This window comes from Galeopterus variegatus, unplaced genomic scaffold, assembly GCF_000696425.1.
Source record: "Galeopterus variegatus unplaced genomic scaffold, G_variegatus-3.0.2 Scaffold1529, whole genome shotgun sequence".
Taxonomy (NCBI): Eukaryota; Metazoa; Chordata; class Mammalia; order Dermoptera; family Cynocephalidae; genus Galeopterus; species Galeopterus variegatus.
Genome location: NW_007727640.1, coordinates 114210 through 131671, shown reverse-complemented (window position 1 = coordinate 131671; position 17462 = coordinate 114210). Strand labels below are relative to the sequence as shown.

The window sequence follows — 17462 nt, the reverse complement described above, 5'->3', positions numbered from 1 at the left end:
CAATAAAATTAAAATGTACTGCACTTGCTAAATGTAATTGCCAAAGTAGCTGCTTGCAGCAGGCGTATGGACACTGCTGACTGAACAAAGATTCCTTTGAGTTCAGCACATCTGAAACACCAAGTTGGGGGTGATGAACCATTTTCCTGTCACTTTTCTCTATTCAAATGTCTGGAAAACTTTATCCCTTGCTTGAGATACATTTATTAAGTCTGCCTCTATTCTATTGTCATTAGCCTGTAAATAATATTGTGTAGTTCCAATGCAATCATAAACCCCATTGCAAATAAGGACACCATATTAGTTATCTGTAACAAACACCACAAAATTCAGTGGCTTAAAATAGAAATAATTATTTGTTCTCTTGCATGGTGTCTTTGGGTCAGGAACCATGAGTGGCTCGGCTGGGTGGTTCTGGCTTGGAGTCTTTCATGAGGGTGTAGTCAGATAGTGGGTGAGGCTGCAGTCATCTCAAAGTCCTTGTCACTCACATGCCTGGCGGCTGGACTGGGAAGACTTGAACAGCTGGGCCTCCTCTAGCTGTCTCTACATAGTCTCTCCGTTTGGTCTCTGTAGCATGGCAGCTTCAGGAAAGGCAGATTTTTTATGTGGTGGCTGAGGGCTTCCAGGCACATGCCCCATGAGAAAGCCAGGTGGAAGCCATATCGCCTTTTCTAACCTAGTCTTAGAAGTTATACGAGGTCACTTCTGCCTTATTCTATTCATTAGAAGCAAGTCATGAAGTCCTGCCTGCATTCAAGAGAAGGAAAAGTAGACTCCACCTTTTGAGGGGAGAGGTATAAGAGAATTTGCATATATTTAAAAACTTCCAAACATTTTTAAATCACGTGGTCATATTCAGTTTTGGGATGTGTATCTGCATGATTCAGTATATGCTTATACTTCTTACAAATCTCGTAGGGAACTCACAGAACCCTAAGGAAAGGTAAGCCAGCCCCACTGATCTGTGGACCCTAGTTTGAGAAAAATTCAGTATGTACCTATTGCAATAACTAGTCTCCCCACAGCATGGAGGTTTCCTTAAGTCATGGTGCAGGAGGGAATGTGCTTAAATAGGATGAGAAGAAAGGACAAACTGGAAGGGGCGTTTTGTGAATTGCTGAAGCTGAGGAACTTGCATCTATGCATGGATGACTTTATGCCTTTTTAAGTGCCTTTTCCACATATTCTAGTGATAGTTAAGACGCCTGTCCCATAAATAGCTAGGACTCGATGTCGAACTCTTGCAGTGTTCATTCACTACTCAGTAAATACTCACTGTAAAACTAAACACTCTGTTAGGCACTGGGGCTGGGATGCAGGTAAGGGGAATGCAGTCTCAGCCCTTGTGGGTATTATGGGTCTGGGTGGGAGAAAAGCATTAACCAAATAATTATAAATGTAATAAAAACTACAAATGGGAAACTGTGCTGTGAGAATGCTACCTTAGCCTGCAGGAAGGAACTGGAACAGGGAATGACATGTAAGCTAATGTCCAGAGAAGAAGAAGCACCATGTGAAGGTTAAGTGGGAAAGTTTTCTGGCTTTTCCTGTAGAATTTGCTTTTAGTCACTGTATACTATGTCCTGCTTCAAATATTATACAAGAAAGTCATGGCTACCACTGAGATAGATTACTGGTCCATGAAAGAATGTTGTTGATGGATGGAATACAAATATTCATATTGATTCATATTTGAGAATTAGTTGTTGATCTATAAGTCCTGAGAAATTCCTTTTCCCTGGTAAGGCATAACAGGGGAATATATTGGAATGGCCTGAATCGGTCCTCTGCAAACCATCATCTCATGAAGGCTAGCCATTGGGATGTAGATGGTTTTCAGACTGGCTGGCTGTGCACAGTTGACTCCTGCTGGGGATTATGCATTAGGGCCTCTCTTCCATTAGCAATTCCTTTTTCCACCTTTGCAGCTGAGAAGAATCAGAAAGAGCAGCTCTACTGGTCCTTTTTGGTCTCTAGTCACCTGGAGAGTTCAAAAGGAGCCTGGGCCTGAATATCCCTGTGGCTGGTGAGCTTTCCTTCCCTCGTATTTCCCACTTGTCAGGCCAGCTTCCATGACTTGAGGGATGGTCTGCCACTCCAAAAAGAAACAAGGAAGGTGAAAGAGGCAAGACCCATTTTGCCTCCCATAGACAATTCAGATGCCCTGAACTCTTCCTCTCTGTGGGGAGAGTATCTCTTAACCCAGCACCCTTGAACACTGCCTGGAAGGGAATAAAAAGTCTTCCACAGATTGCTCCCGAGCTGGAGCCGAACTTTTTCTCCCCTGGCCTTGCCATGTTGCCCTGGGCACAATTTGCATGATTAGCTTTTGTCTCCCTCTCATATTAGGGATAACAGTGTTAATGACTGAGATGTAGCCTGCAAGTCACCCATGACTTCTCATTATGTGTACTGGCTTGTGTGTTAATGAAAGGCTCAAAGGAAAAATAATCTAGAGGACAGGACGGAGGTGTTGACTAGTCAGAGGGGATGCTGGCCACTGGGAAGGAGCAGGGTCCTGGGGGCCCCTGTGATGTCAGACATTAACCCTTTAATTTCTGAATTGTGAGGAGGGCCAGGAATCCTGAGGGAAGAAGGAGATAGTCTCAGGACAGTGCAGTTTGCTAACAGGTCTGGAACTTTAATACCTGGTGCCTCTGTAATATTGGTGTCTGTTGAATGACTTGGTATGTGGTGCAAGGTGTATGTGTCCTACAACAACAGGGTGCGCCCTAAGAAAGAATTGGTGCCCCAGGAACAGATCTCAGTGCCCAGTTCTTTAACTTGTTGTGTGACTTTGGGTAAGCCATTTCTCTCCCTCTACCTAAGTCTTTCCATCAGGCTAAGTGATGCTGAAGCTTCCTTCTAGTTATGACATTCATTTTCATGATTCTAAATCCATGATCCAGGCACTCTTTTTATTCTTTGCTGCAAAGAACAGGCAATCTTGTGTTGTGGTTGAGAGCCTGGGTCCTGGGGTACTTGGTCAGTGATTCAGGGTAGGTTCTGTAAGTTTCCTGGACCCCTTTTCCTTCAACTGCAAAGTAGTGATTACAATAGGACCTGCCAGGTAGGGTTGTCATGGGGGTTAGAGGAGATGATGCCAATATTCAGCACCATGCTTGGCATAGCTGCATTTAATAGGTGTTAGTTCTTATTAGATTTAATGGCTAGAGTGGGGTAGAGAGATACAGAGCATTCTTCTCCATTGCTCGAACCCATCCGTAAATGTTGAGGTTATCTCCCGAGGCCAAGCTGCCGGACTCTTGAGCCCTGCTCCCAGTGTGACAGGAGTGCTGAGTGAGGGGGCAGTGGCACCGGGCCTTGTCTTCAGCATGTGTGCCAGGCTCGGCCCAAGGCCCTTCTCTGATGTCTCAATCTGTTAGGCAGGGCTCTTCCACGTGCCATCTTTTTCTAAGCCACTGAAGTATTTTGAGTTCATGGTGTAGTGAGATGTTCAGCAAAGGAGAATTCTGCCTTTTGTCTGAATTTGGAAGTGGTATTTCTAGGACTCTCCACTTTGGACGTTCTTTTTGTCCATCTGGAGGTGTGATTAGGACAAGAGAAGTGGTTGAAGCTCTGCACATACCATCTTCTAGTTAGAATTTTCCTGTTAAATTCTAATCTGAAGGACATGAACATATAGAAGAACAGTAGAGACACATAATTGTAATATAAGGGAGAAAAATGGACACATTGTTAAATTATAATTGGTTGTAAGGTGGCGGAGATCCTGGGAATTTAGTGGCTCGTTTCATTGAAGAACCCAGGAAATGTGTTGTCTTTAGGCTCAGCCAGTTCTAGTTTCTCAGATATTTTCACCAGGATTTATTCTCTCTCCATCTTTCAACTTAGTTTTCCTCTATTTTGGCTTTACATTTGAAGAAATTTTCCCAAGTGGTAGCTAAGAAGTCCACTCATACCTCTAGGCTTGCATTTTACCAGTTTAGCAACCTCAGCAGGAAAAGAACACCTCTTTTCAAATCATGCCAGCAGAATCCCAGGTGGGAGTCGCAAGGGTCCAGCTCGAGTTATGTGTCCTTCTCTGAATCCCACTAAGACCAAAGGGAAACAGAACTCTGATTGGCTGGGCCCAGGCCACAGGCCAGCCCGTTGGGCCAAAAGGAAGTATTAAATTCAAATTCCCATACTAAAAATAAGGGAAAGTTTGGTTTTCCCAAAGGAAATTGGAGTGCTATACCTAAAAGAAGGCAGTCAAAACCCACAGAGCCCATTACAAGCAAGGGTTTAGAATGAAGGAAGCTATCGACATATATGTACCCACAGAAAAATGTATTTTTGGAAACTTGAGTAAAACAGCTGGAAAAATCCAGTGTCAATCTTGGCGAATCATTTTTCTATTCTCTTTTCTTACAGCAAAGTCCTCAAGATCATTCCTCCAGGCTTCACTGTGTGCCTGGGGCTGTGCTTGAAGCCAGGACAAGAAAAGAGCAAGGCCCTGGAGGAATCGTGGCCTGATGTCGGTCTGAGAGTCCAAACATGCTACAGCTCTGCTATATTTCAATCCAACAAGCATTTCTGTATTTTATCATTCTCCAGTAGAGCTTGGACCTGCTCCTTTCACTTTGAACGCCGAGGCCTCAGTCTCCAAGTTCCTTTGACTGGGAGGCAAATTATGAAACGGGATGTGCCCTCAGAGACGCAGGTAAGAAATCCGAGCTGCGCGGCCTCACGTAAACCCCAGCAAGCCTCGGTCCTGGGCTCCTTCCCCCTCAACAGGTGTAAGGACAAAAGGCTCATTGTCCTTCGGAGCCTATAGGATAAATAGAAAGAACATGTCCTTGCTGGTTAATCTGCCGGTGATAAAGAGGATTGTTTTATCTCCTGCCATCTTCATGGTTCCATGGGATGAATTCTGTGTGACACAAAGTCAGCTTTGTCTTTCCAACCCACTGAGATGCTTAAATTGACCTTTCATATACTCCTTGGTTGTCACAACCTGAGCCCTGAGTTGTTATGCATTGAGAGGATTATCTTTTTATTTCCCCCGCCAGGGGATTGTCATCTGCAGAGATTCTATGATGCTGAGAAACAGTGTACTTCTCTTCTGCTTATTCATTTTTTTTTTTTAATTAAGACTTTTTTTTTTGGAGCAGTTATAGATTTACGGAAAAATTGAGGGAGAAGTACAGAGAATTCTCATCTAGTTCCTCACTCGTCTCACCCCACTTTCCCCTATTATTAATATCCTGCATTAGTGTGATTAGTGAGATACATTTGTTACCATTGATGAGCTATGTCAATATATTATTATTATTAACTAAAGTTCATAGCTTACATTAGTGTTCACTCTCTGCATTGTATATTCTATGGGTTTTGTCAAATATATGATAACGTGTATCCACCATTACAGTATTGTAAAGAAATGTTTCATGGCCCTGAAAATCCCCTGTGTTCCACCTAGTCACCCTTCCTTCCGTCCCTTCCCCCAAACTCCTGGCAACCACTCATTTTTTTACTGTCTCGGTTGCCTTTTCCAGAACGGCATGTAGTTGGAATCATACAGTCTGTAGCCTTTTCACATTGATGTCTTTCACTTAGCAATATGCATTTAAGGTTCCTCCACATCTTTTTGTGGCTAGATAGCTCATTTCTTATTGCTAAATAGTTTGTGCTTAATTTTTAAGTTTTTAGTGTAAGAAAGCAGTACGCGTATAATTAACCTCTGATTTCCTCCTTCACTGGTACTTTCCTAATTATGAGAGACTGAGTTTTAAGAGATGGATTGCTGTATGCATTATTTGAAAGACTTAAATAACATTTCAGAACAATTTCAAGTACCTTTTGTAAGGCTGGAGAATTAAAGAGCAAATTCAAATATCTCAATCATAGCTAGACTAGAGAAGGTCTGTTTGGGCTGCAGGCAACATTGGCATTCTTGGCAATTTTACCCAGAAGAATTTCTTTTCATGTAATTAGTGTTTTCCCTAAAATAAATGATCTCCTGATCTCCTGATTTTTTTTTTTTTTTTTAATTCCTAGCTGCACTGGAGGTCCCACTTACCTGATTAGTAATAACATTTGATTTTAATGCTTGAGTCAAGCATTTTTCTTTTTAAATTTCATTTCCGAAACAGAACCCACTTACTCTATGAGGAGAACAGTATTGGTAGTGGAGGAAGTCCTCACTTATCTTGTAGTGCAGGAGGTGGAGATATGTGAAGGTCATAAGGGTACAAGCTTTCGAATTCAAGGGAGTGAGGCTAGTGTCCCCGCTATGCTCCTTACTTGCTAAAGTGCCCTTCAGAAAGTCATTTCTTTTCTCCTGGACTCAGTGTACTCTTTCATGAACCACAATTGATAACAGGCTCCACCTTGTAAGACGGCACAGTCTCAACAATTTGCAAGCCACACAGGGCATTTGGTCTGTGTATACAGGAAATGCTGAGTGCAGTGCAGATGCTCATTAAATCAGTTGTGACTGATCAAGGGGGCCTAGGGAGGGTAAATCCTATGCATGTGAACTCTCAGAGAACACAGACTTAATTGGGGGCAAGCATGATGGAGATTAGATACCTTGTGCAACCTTAGGGACCCAAGGACACCACTTCTGGTACCTTTTGGCTCTGCCTCTGCTGAGACAAGGCCACTGCTAATAACTCACATGTTCCTCTTCTCACCCTCAAAAGGCCCATTTCCTGAGCAAGTGTATGCTTTGTGAGGTCATTCGTGGACAACAGAGTTCCCAACTTTAATGAACAATTTCTTAAGGGTGAAACTGAAGGGTACAAAATTATTCTCTGTCTCTCCCTCTCATCACTCAGATAAAATATCTTATCTACTAGTTACTAAGATCCCAGTGGTGCAAGAAACCCAAATCTCACATAATACAAGAGCTAACTACATAGCATTAGTATCATTTTTTATCCGACTTTTACTTTTTACTCACATTCATACTGTGAACAAAGCTTTCCTTGCCAAAGGCAGGGTAAATAAACTCAGTCACATCCTGTCTCCCTTACATCTTTATTTATCCATAAACTGTCAAAGATACAGATGAAAATCCATTAAAGCGTGCTCGAAGCAGTTATAGGAGGGCCAAATAAGATGAGAGCAGAAAAGCTTGATGTTAGGGGAAGATGTTAGCTCAAATGATACCAACTGGCTCCATGTGATGACATGAAAAAAAAATTAAAGATACCTGTAAAAGATGACTAGCACTTACAGTTAGGAATGGACTCAATTGTGCAACAAAAAAAAAAAAAAAAAAAAACAAACAGCAATGTGAGAAAGTATCTGTATAGTTAGGGGTCAGGTGATAAATCTTAGTGTTAAGAGTATAGACTTGGGACTGAGAGTGGGTTTGAAACCTGGCTCCACCTTTTTCCTTTTTTACCTTTAATGGGACAACTCAGTTAACCACTCCAAACCTCAATTTCCTCATGTGAAAAAGGGGACAAATTAATGTCTACCTCAGAGCATTATGTTTTGAAGATCTGGTGAGATGAAATATGTAAAGTACCTAGTGCTCGGCTCAGGGAGATTTTCATGAAGAGTTAGCTCTTATCTTTCACATTAATAAGAATTGTGAATCAAGGGACATGTAGCACGCAGCACTGCCCAAACTTTACCATCATAAAACTCTTTATTTCCAGAGCATCCTGTGAGGTGGAATGTTCTGCAGAAAACAATTTGGGAAATGCTGCCTTAAATAAATAAAATCTAAGATGTTGTCTTGAATATCCTCCTCAGAAAGTTCGAAGTTTTAAAGTGGTGCTTGTGGTTATTTCTACAACATCCCGGGCACTAGGTTTGGGGTCAGGAATGCATTATCAGTGCTGTTCTCATATCTATGGAAAATCAGATTACATTTACATCATTGCCTATAGCAACTCTCCTGGGACTCAACTAAAACAAGGACTCCCTGCCCAAATTGGTTGCAAGCTTTGCAAAGGAAAGTCTTCCTTTCTGACCTACATCCTGGCAGCAGACCTCAGTCTATCCTACCCTGCTGCTGGGTCAGAATTTCCCCTGTGTCGCATGAACTTAGAACCCATCACCCACACCTTGGGGAAGTACTGAGCCTGGAAGAAGTGTTCTGAGCCTCTTTGGAGAGAAGTAAAATGCATGCAAGGTCAGGGGTATTTTATGATCTGTTATAGACGGATAATTCAAGGTACAGGGTACAGCCTCACGGTTTGATTTTTTTTTTTTAAAGGAAGGTAGCTTAGCAGTGAAACTCATTTTCCACAATTCCCAAAGTAGTTTTGCAATAAATCTGTAAATTTAATCAGCCTCCTCTGTTGAGGCAATCTCCCCCTAATTGGGTTCCTGTGAGGAATAATAGACATGATGATAAAAATATTTCATCTCTGGCCAGGTAGCCAGAGTCTCATCAATGATAGTGATAATAAAGATCCCATCCCCCAAAGAAATAGCGCCACCCCCACCACTAGGCTCACCCTGTATCAGGTAATATTTGTCTTTCAGATGATCATTCTCCATCTCCTAGTCAGCGGTAGGAAATGAAAATCTTGAAATGAAAACCAAGTGACTCCAGGACTGTACTGGCCAAGTAACTGAGTAGGCTGCAAAGTGGGCTTCTAGAGTTTTCCAGAAGATTGCAGTAGAGTAATGGAGAACTGCATCACAAATAAAAACAAAGATGGAACATGGAATCCAGACATGATAGTGTTTCCTTTCTCTGTCTCTGGTAGGCAGTGCCCACTCTTCCCCGTCATTCCTGGCAGTAATAGTAGGGTTTGGAAGGGCCCCTGCCAGGAATGTAACATGCACAGCTGTTGGCTGTCAGCTGGCAAAGCAACCTAGTGAAAAAAGGGGAGGATTCAGCTAGATGCCTCTTGTTCCCCAATTATTGGGCAGATATGACCCCCAGTCTGGCTGGTGTCTGTCCTAGGTGAGTGGGCGGTTGAGAGAGGAAGAGATCTTATTATTGGAGGTGGCCTTTCAGAGTTGCTCATCCTGTTTAAAGGCATTAAAGAATAATGGCAGATGCAACCTAGATTGTTCCACTCTGGAAAACAAGAGAAGCAAAGCATGGTAATTGAATTAGAAGTGGGAGAAAAGGGAGAATTTCACAGGGCTGTCATCTGTCTTGGCTCCAATCAGCTTAGCCTGGCATTCCTGTACTCTCTTCATGTTCCGTGTGAGAGCATTCCAGACACATCCCCTTGCCCCTCATGGCTGGATGTTGGCGGTCAACAGATTATCTTGGTGATAAACATTGAAACTCACCTGTGGTCAGCAGACACAGGGCCAAAAATAGAGGAAGAACTGTGAAAAATGCCATCTTGCCTGCGAATTGGACACAAACATCAACTTGCACAACAAAAGAGCTAGTGTGTTTCAGCTCCTCTAGCCTCAGGCCCTCACCAGCCTGTGAATAGGGGCACTGACGGGGTAGAAAGGCAATAAAATCCCAGGTTCCCTCCTTTCGGGCCCAAGTTGTGGTTTCTCCATTTCCTCCCACTGGACAGCTTTAGTATGAGTTGCTCCCAAAACCAACAGTAAAATTTAACCACTGCTCTTTTCAGGAAAAGAAGAAATCTGTATCTCTTTGGGGAATTTTCTTTTGGTGCAAGTCTTGCTGACCTTGGCATGCCTCTCATATCCGCACAAATGGCAGGGGGTTTCCAGATGATTCTCTTACATAGACCAGAAGCTCTCAAACAAAGTATGGTCCCTGGACAAGAAGCTTCAGACTGGGAATTTACTAGAAATGCAAATTCCCAGTCTCACACTGCCCTGTTGGATCCAGAGCTCTGGGGATTTGGCCTAGCAATCTGTGTTTTAACAGACCTCCAGATGATTCCAATGCACGTTTAATTTTGAGGACCACTGATACAGGCTGATCATTTCTCCAGAATGCTTCACATTTTCATGCTTGGGTGTATGGTCCTTCTCTTCCCTCCATTTGGCATTCTTCCTTCTTTTCTGTCCAGCAGGCTCCTCTTTAGTCTTTAAAGCCTTTCAAAAAATACCCTCTGCTACTTATTAGTCTCACCTAACACCATGCTCTCCACCTAAGCAGAATTAAGTACTCCCTTATTTGTGTTTTGACAACACTTTAGGCATTCACTAATGCATTACGTTATAATCATCATGTATCTGTTTTCCATACAAGGCTGAAAGGGCAGGAAAATATCTAACTTAGAAAATATTTTATATGAAATATCATGGGCCTATCATTGTGTTAGTTCTGGAGAGGCCAAAATAGAATAATAATAAAAATCTAACTTAAAAAGTGGACATTGCCTTATATACCTAATTTATCATTGCATGCCAAATGAGAGTTCAAATCCCTGGCTTAAAGCCTCAACTTTGACATATGCTAGCTGTGTAATTCTGGGCGAGTTATTTAACCTCTTTAAATCTTATCCATAGTAAGGAAATGCTAATAATATTTACCTCAGTGTTTATGGGATGATTAAAGTACAGTACCTGGCCAGGGTAGGCACTCGGTAAATGTTAGTTGTTACTGCTAATTATAATAATATAATTGATATCATCATCATCAACACATTGTTATCAACTGTATTGTCCCTAGTACAGAGAAAGTGGTCATAGATGTGAAGATTTTTTTTCCAGTTTGGTAATTAATTTTTTTATTCAACACGAAGAGCATAAACTATGAAAAAATGGATAATGTAGGGTTTATTAAATTAAAAAGCATTCACTGTTTATTTCTCTTCGGGATTTATTTATTTTTCTCTTTAATATTATTTATTATAAGCATATTATTATTACAAATGGTGATTTTTATTTATGCCCTTTGCCCCACCTATCTGTCCCCAAACCACCCTCCACCCCCGCACCTCACCCCCATCTCTAGGATTCTGAAAGTTCAAGGAATTTAAAAAGATCAGTGTTCTGGGATTATCTACTATACTTCCTGGGTTACTTGATACTCACCTTAAGCAAATTTGACTTTAAATAAAATGTTTCATAAAACACGCAAAAATGTGCAGGGAACTTTGGTGATGCCTTCCTAAGTTGCCCAATGTAAGGATGATCAATGCTGAGAATCCTGCTTGGGTTATTTCAAGGTTGTGTTCAGTCTGTTCCCTCCCCACCCCACTCACCACCTTTTAATCTATGACTCTGGTTCTCAAACTTAGTTTCATATTACAATCACCTGGGGAGCTTTAAAAACAAAGCCTGATGCCTGTGTCTCGCTCCCAAAGATTCAGGTCTAATTGACGTGAGGTACGGCCCAGGCATTGGGATCCCCAGGTGATTCCAGTGTGCAGACATAATTTTTAACCATTGTGTTAGAAAACTTACAGCAAGAATAAACTGTGGCTCATGATGAAAAGCTAGGAAAATAGACAGATCTTTCTGTTTTTCATAAAATTAAAGTACAGCGAGACTGCTGCTGGCGGTGCAATGGTACTAAAACGACCAAAGCGTCTGCAGAAATGTTTGAAGTAGTGGAATGTTCGAGGTGGTAGGAACTTGTGCCATAGAATGATGCCTGAATCAATAGATGATGCTCACAGCTGCTGAAATACCCTTAACTTCCAGTTCAGTTTCTCAGTCTGCTCAGCATACTCCCTATTGCCCTCCCTCTGGGCAAACCAACTTCATCCATCAACAGTGCCCCAAAGGACTGTAGGAGGATACCCTTCCTGTCAGCTAGACTGTTAGTTCCTGAAGCACCGCTGTCTAGAGAAGCGAGGCCCACAGACGTCTTGAGACTGGTGTTCTCTCTTGGCTGCAGTTTAGAGGTTTTCTGTGATGCCTGGCGCCAAGAACTCCATGGATTAAGACTCCTTTTCTGACTCCCCATCAATCTCTTCAAGTGCTTCTCTGTTCTTGACGTTGCTTCTCTGATAACGCAGCCAGAGTAGGACAGCAAGGAGGTGGCTTCTTGAAACTAGGGCTCAGTGCCACTAGAGCAAGGCTCAAAGCTTTGACTGAGCTATGGAAATCCTTTTCCTGATTAGAACCAATAACGAAGTGTCTGGCTGGCAGAAAGGAGAGGTTAGTTCAATAGCGATTTTGTAGGAGATGCACCAACAGCTTTTAAAATGTGAATAATGCTCAAATAGCTTATGGGGAAAAAAAATAATAAACAAGCCTATGGTGAACTTTATGTTGAAAAGAGAATTCCTTTTAACCATTATTTCAAGAACTATATCTATTTTGACAGCCAAGTTTTGTTTAAGTCATGCTTGCAGATAAGTACCTGCTCGAGGTTTCTTTCCTTTTTCTCCTTTGCCTCTGCTCCTCCCCCATTTCTTCTTTTCTTTTCCATGAGCATTTTCAGAGTCATGTACACACAGCAGAGAAGTGAAAAAGGGATAGGACAACCAACACTTCTTGAGAGTTGCCTACCTGCTAAGTGCATTATGTGACAAAATATCCTTTAATCCTCACAAAACCCCATGAAGGGATATTACATACCTATCTTTTTGAAGAGGAGGAAAACCAGGCTCAGATAATAAAATGCAATTTTCCAAAGGAGGCATAGGTAGCAAGGGTAAGAGCCAGGATTCAAATTCTGAGCTATGTATTCCAAAACCCAATTTCTTTACATGACCCTGGGCTGGGCTGGGAACTGCCTGCTTCCAACCAATCAATGATATGATATTGAATGTGTCTACAGATGGGAGAAGAGGCTCCACTGGGACCCCTTGGCTTATCTGGTTAGACTAGATTATCGGTCCAGCTCTAGTTCCAGTTTGGTTCTCTATCCTGAACCCTAACTCCATCATCCTTTTCTCAACATGTGTCCATGCCTGTGACTCTGGGGGAACCCACATGAAAAGTTAGGGGAGAGGACTCCATGACCACAGGGGCAGACCCACTCTAGGGGTTGATCCTTCAGAGGCCGTTGCTACAGATTCAGCAGCTTCTTTATTTCTTACATCTGAAGGAAACACAAGGGAGAGAGTCGGAGGTAGGAGAGTCTCAGGCAAGCAAGAGAGCTATGGGAGAACAACACTCAGCAGTGAATTCAGAAGCCATTTGCTAATCGTCAGCTCTCCGATTCAGACCTTACCAGGCCAATGCACCAGTGGGAGGGAGGACCCAACAGAGTGAAATGTGTTTTGCTTCTAGCCAGGCCCATTTCTTCCCTTGGGAGCAGAGGACACTGCAGCCCAAAAGAATTTCAAAATCAGGTCCCACAAAATGCCTAAGATTGAACACAAGAAAATGAACTGCTCATTGAATCCCTTGGTATTCTTGCATATCATTATCCGGTGATGAATGTGCTTTACCATTCACAAATGGAAATAAATTCTAAAAATAATAAGCTTTTCATTAAAAAGCTAAGCTATAATTTTTCCAGGGGTCAAATGGGTACCACACATACTTTTCTAAATCTCTCTGGGCTGTTTGAGCACTGGTTTGGTGCTATAATAGGAGAAGAGGTTTGGCTGTGTGTTTCTTCTTTCTGAGGTTGTGGTGGACAAGCAGAGATGCAAATTTTGCAACTCTATCACTAAAATGACACCGCTACTTCATGGTTTGGCGCTGTTTTTCCAGGAGTGGGTACAGATGGTGTTTCTGTCTCCTCCAGAGAATATTTTCGGATGTAAAGTCTCTGAAATAAATTATTCAACTGGGGCCAAAATAGTCTTCTGGAAAAAATCATATGTGATCAGGTTATAGGAGTAGTCTAGCCAGAGCTGAAAAAAAATGCAGCTGGTTTTTAGAAATGATAATATTTATAATAATGTTTGTATTGGGAATGTAATGAGACCTGGAATTGTGGAAGGGAGTGCTGTTTTACCCAGGAAGTGTAGTGATTGTCTTTTATTCTCTTCTTTATTTTTTTTTTTCCTCTCTTTCTCAATTAGTGAAGAGTAGGCAGGGGTTAGTACTTCTAAAACTTCAATGAGCATATGTATTACCTGGGGATTTTGTTATTAGAATGCATGTTCCGATTCTGTGGGTCTGAAATGAGGCTTGAGATTCTGCATTTCTAACAAGCTTCCAGGGTAGGCTACTATTACTGGTCTACGATCACACTTTGAGTAACAAGTGCTAGAGGAAGTTCAGATAAATTATATAATGGTGTAAAACTATGCTTTGCCAAGCTACTAGATTAATTATTTCATTTATTCCTTCAATAAGAATTTATTGAAAGCTGCTTTGCACTGGGCACTGTGCCTGTTCTGGGAATAAAACAGTGAGCAAAGCAGACCCTGTGCCTGTCTTTAGTGAGCTTGGAGCCTAGTGTGTGTGACAAACTTTAAGCACATAATCATATATCAAAATATAATATTGCAGCTGTGGTCAGCCCAATGAAGGGATATGAGATCTTAAAGTGGGGTGTCTTTATTAGAGGGTCAGAAAAGGCTTCCTGAGGAAGCAATATTGAGCTGAGATGTGAAGATAATAACAATAGTCACAATTATTATAATAACAAGCAGCTAGTATTTGAGCACTTACTTCGGGCTGGTGCTTTACTAGATCTGTTTTTGTCTGTTATTTAATTCTCATAGCAACCTCCTAAATAGGTGCTATGGTTATCCAGCTTTACAGTAGAGAGACCTGACGCTCAGAGAACTTGCACAAGGTCACACAGTCAGCACACAGTGAATTCATGAGCCAAACACAGGTCGTACATGTTCTTAACAACTCTACTTCACTGCTTCTATTTATTCTCTGGGACTTTAACCAGGGAGACCATTGAGTCAACTGAATCACTACTTTGCTCTTTGTTATAACAGCAGCCATATTGGCTCTGTTTTGCTCTTGCTGGTGTGATGTCACAGGGAAGCCTCTGGGCATGAATAAGGAAATATGAATTTGGGTCCTAGCTTTGCCAGTAACTTGCTGTAGGTCATGACAGCTATCACTTTTCAATTATGTTCTGTGTGCCAGATACTTTGCTAAGAACTTATTTTCAAGATAATTTTGCAAGATTAGAGATATATATTAATATCTACATTTTAGGGGTGGGGAATCGAAGCTTGGAGAAGGTATAGTGGCATATTTGTAAGAGGTCATGGGTTTCAGAGGTTATGTAGCATAATGCAGCAGTTCTCAAAGTGTGGTCTGTGGCCCCTTCATGGAGCCTAAGTCCATGGTCAAATTAGTCTCAAAATAATGCTAGGACATTATTTACCATTTTTTAAGAAACTGTGTTGACATTTGTAGTGATGACTCAAAAGCAATGGTGAGTAAAGCTGTTAGTGCCTTAGCAAAATATTTAATTTTTATTAGTGATGTTAATTGTTTAAGTTGAAGTAGCTTTTCCCATGGATATATTATATGAGGATTTCTTACAGACACACTCACACAAATAAAGTATCAGAAGATAAAAACATAACTGCAACTGGAAACTAATGCCTAGAAATATGTAGTAATAAATCATAAAGACATTGGAACAAAAACCTAGAAGTAATCGTTGCCAATAATACAATTTGAGCTTTCAAACAAAAATTAGAATTTTGGAAAACTTGCATCTGCTACCATGAGCTTGTCAGCTTTCCAATTCCTAAAGCCTTTTAAAAATACGTGCAGTAATGACATTAACAGACTGTTTTTTTTAAAAAAAACTTTTTGGAAAGATCTGCAAAACTCAGTGAACCAATATCTTCCAAAGGTCCATTGCATAATGTTAAAGAATCACTCATGGGTAAAAGAACTGTTGAAAATAGAGAACGGATCCATGGATTTTATTACAACAGAGGATGCAAAAGTTCATTGTATGGCTTCAGATTCCACATGGCAACTAACCTATATGAAAATATCACTTGATGAGTTTTGTGTATTCTTAAAGAATAACAGCTACAATGACCTTAAAAAGCTATTAAACTATTCTCCTCTTTTCCGATTATGTATCTGTGTGGAGTTGGATTTTCTTCATATACTTCAATCAAAACAACATATTATAACAGATTGAAGGCAGAAGCAGGTATAATAGTCAAGCTGTCTTCTATTAAGTCAGATATTAAATGCAAAACAGTGCTACTCTTTTTTACCAAATAATTTTTATTTTTGAAAAATATAGTTACTTCTTTTAAGAAAAGTGCTAATAAACATGTGAGTTTATTATTATTTTTAAGTGAGTTAATAAAGAAATATTTTATAAACTTCTTAGTTCTAATTTTGAACACAGTAAATGTTGGCAGATTTGATACACATAAACAAAGCTCTTTGGGGTCCTCAATATTTTTTAGGAGTGAAAGGGGGTCCTGAGACCTAAAAGTTTGAGGACGCCTGGTACAATGCATAAGACCACGGACTCTGGAGCCAGGTCTGCAGGGAATATCCTAACTACCATGTCTTAAGAGCTGTTGGATGTTGGGCAAATTATTTCTACTTTCTCGGCCTTGGTTTTCTAATCTGTATAATGGGAATAAAAACAGTAGTGCCTACCTGCCAGGCTGGTTGTGAATGATAAACAAGTTGACCCATATAAGCTCTGAGAACACTGCCTGACAGTGTTAGCTCTTGTCTAATTCTTTCTACTAGATTAACTTTTCTGAGCTTTTCTTTCCTTATTTCTGAGGTATTTTAAGGTCCTTTTACCTTAGCTATTGCATGCTTCTGTAAATATATTCTCTATGATTAAAAAGAACCATAGAGCAGCATTCTAGCTAGTGCCAGTGTAGAAAATGTCGTTTAGCCTCTGAGTGGAGGTTAATTGCACTGTAAACAAAGGAAGTTACTCTAAAAGCATATCTAGTTCTGCTGTAGATTTAGAGGTGCTCTTTGGATTTTAACTTAGATATTTTTTAGAATTTACTAACTCTGATCAAGTATTTTGATTATGAAAGTTAGCATCGCCAATACTCCAACAGGCATCAAGTTACGTTCAGCTTTATAGCAAGTATTAATGGAGTCCCTTCTGTGCAGTTGGCACTGTGCTAGGTGTGGGAATGAAACACACAAAAGCAGATAATGGTAGGAATGTATATTCTGGGTGTAAATATCAGGGGAAAGACAAACGAACAAATAAGTAAAATATATAGTACGTTAGCTGTTAGTAAGAACAATGAAGAAAGATCAAGCTGGGAGAGGGGAGAAGACACAGCGTGTATGTGGGTTGTACTTTCCATTAGGACAAAAGACCTGAGAGAATGAACTATGTAAATATCTGGGCAAGAGAATTCCAGGCACAAGGAATCAAATGTGCACAGACATAACCAGAATCTTCCTGGCATGTTGCGGAACAGCGAGGAGGCCAGTGTGTGGCTGGAGTTGAGCAAGGGAGGCAGGAGTGGAGATGTCATCAGAGGCCACGCTGCCAGACCACAGCGGGTCTTATCGGCCTTCACAACTGATGTGAGAAATCACTGGAGACTCTTGAGAAGGAAAGTGACATGATGTGGGAGATCCCGGTGGCTTGGGTCAGCGAGGTAGCAATGGAGGTAGTGAATACACGGTCAGATTCTGGATCTGTTCTGAGGCAAGAGTCAACAGCATTTGCTGATGTATGGAATTTGTGATTGGAAAGAAAAAACAGAGTCCAGGATCCTTCTAAAGCCTGAATAACTAGGATAGAATTCCCATAACTC

General features: G+C 41.1%; 1 protein-coding gene across 1 annotated transcript in view; it reads left to right on the top strand.

The window, feature by feature from the left end:
• LOC103594321 overlaps positions 1–17462 on the top strand; it is a 129433-nt gene that overhangs the window by 70148 nt on the left and 41823 nt on the right. The window contains exon 3 of the mRNA XM_008577538.1: positions 4381–4669. Within this exon, the coding sequence (XP_008575760.1) occupies positions 4381–4669 (289 nt within the window). The remainder of the gene's footprint in view (positions 1–4380; positions 4670–17462) is intronic.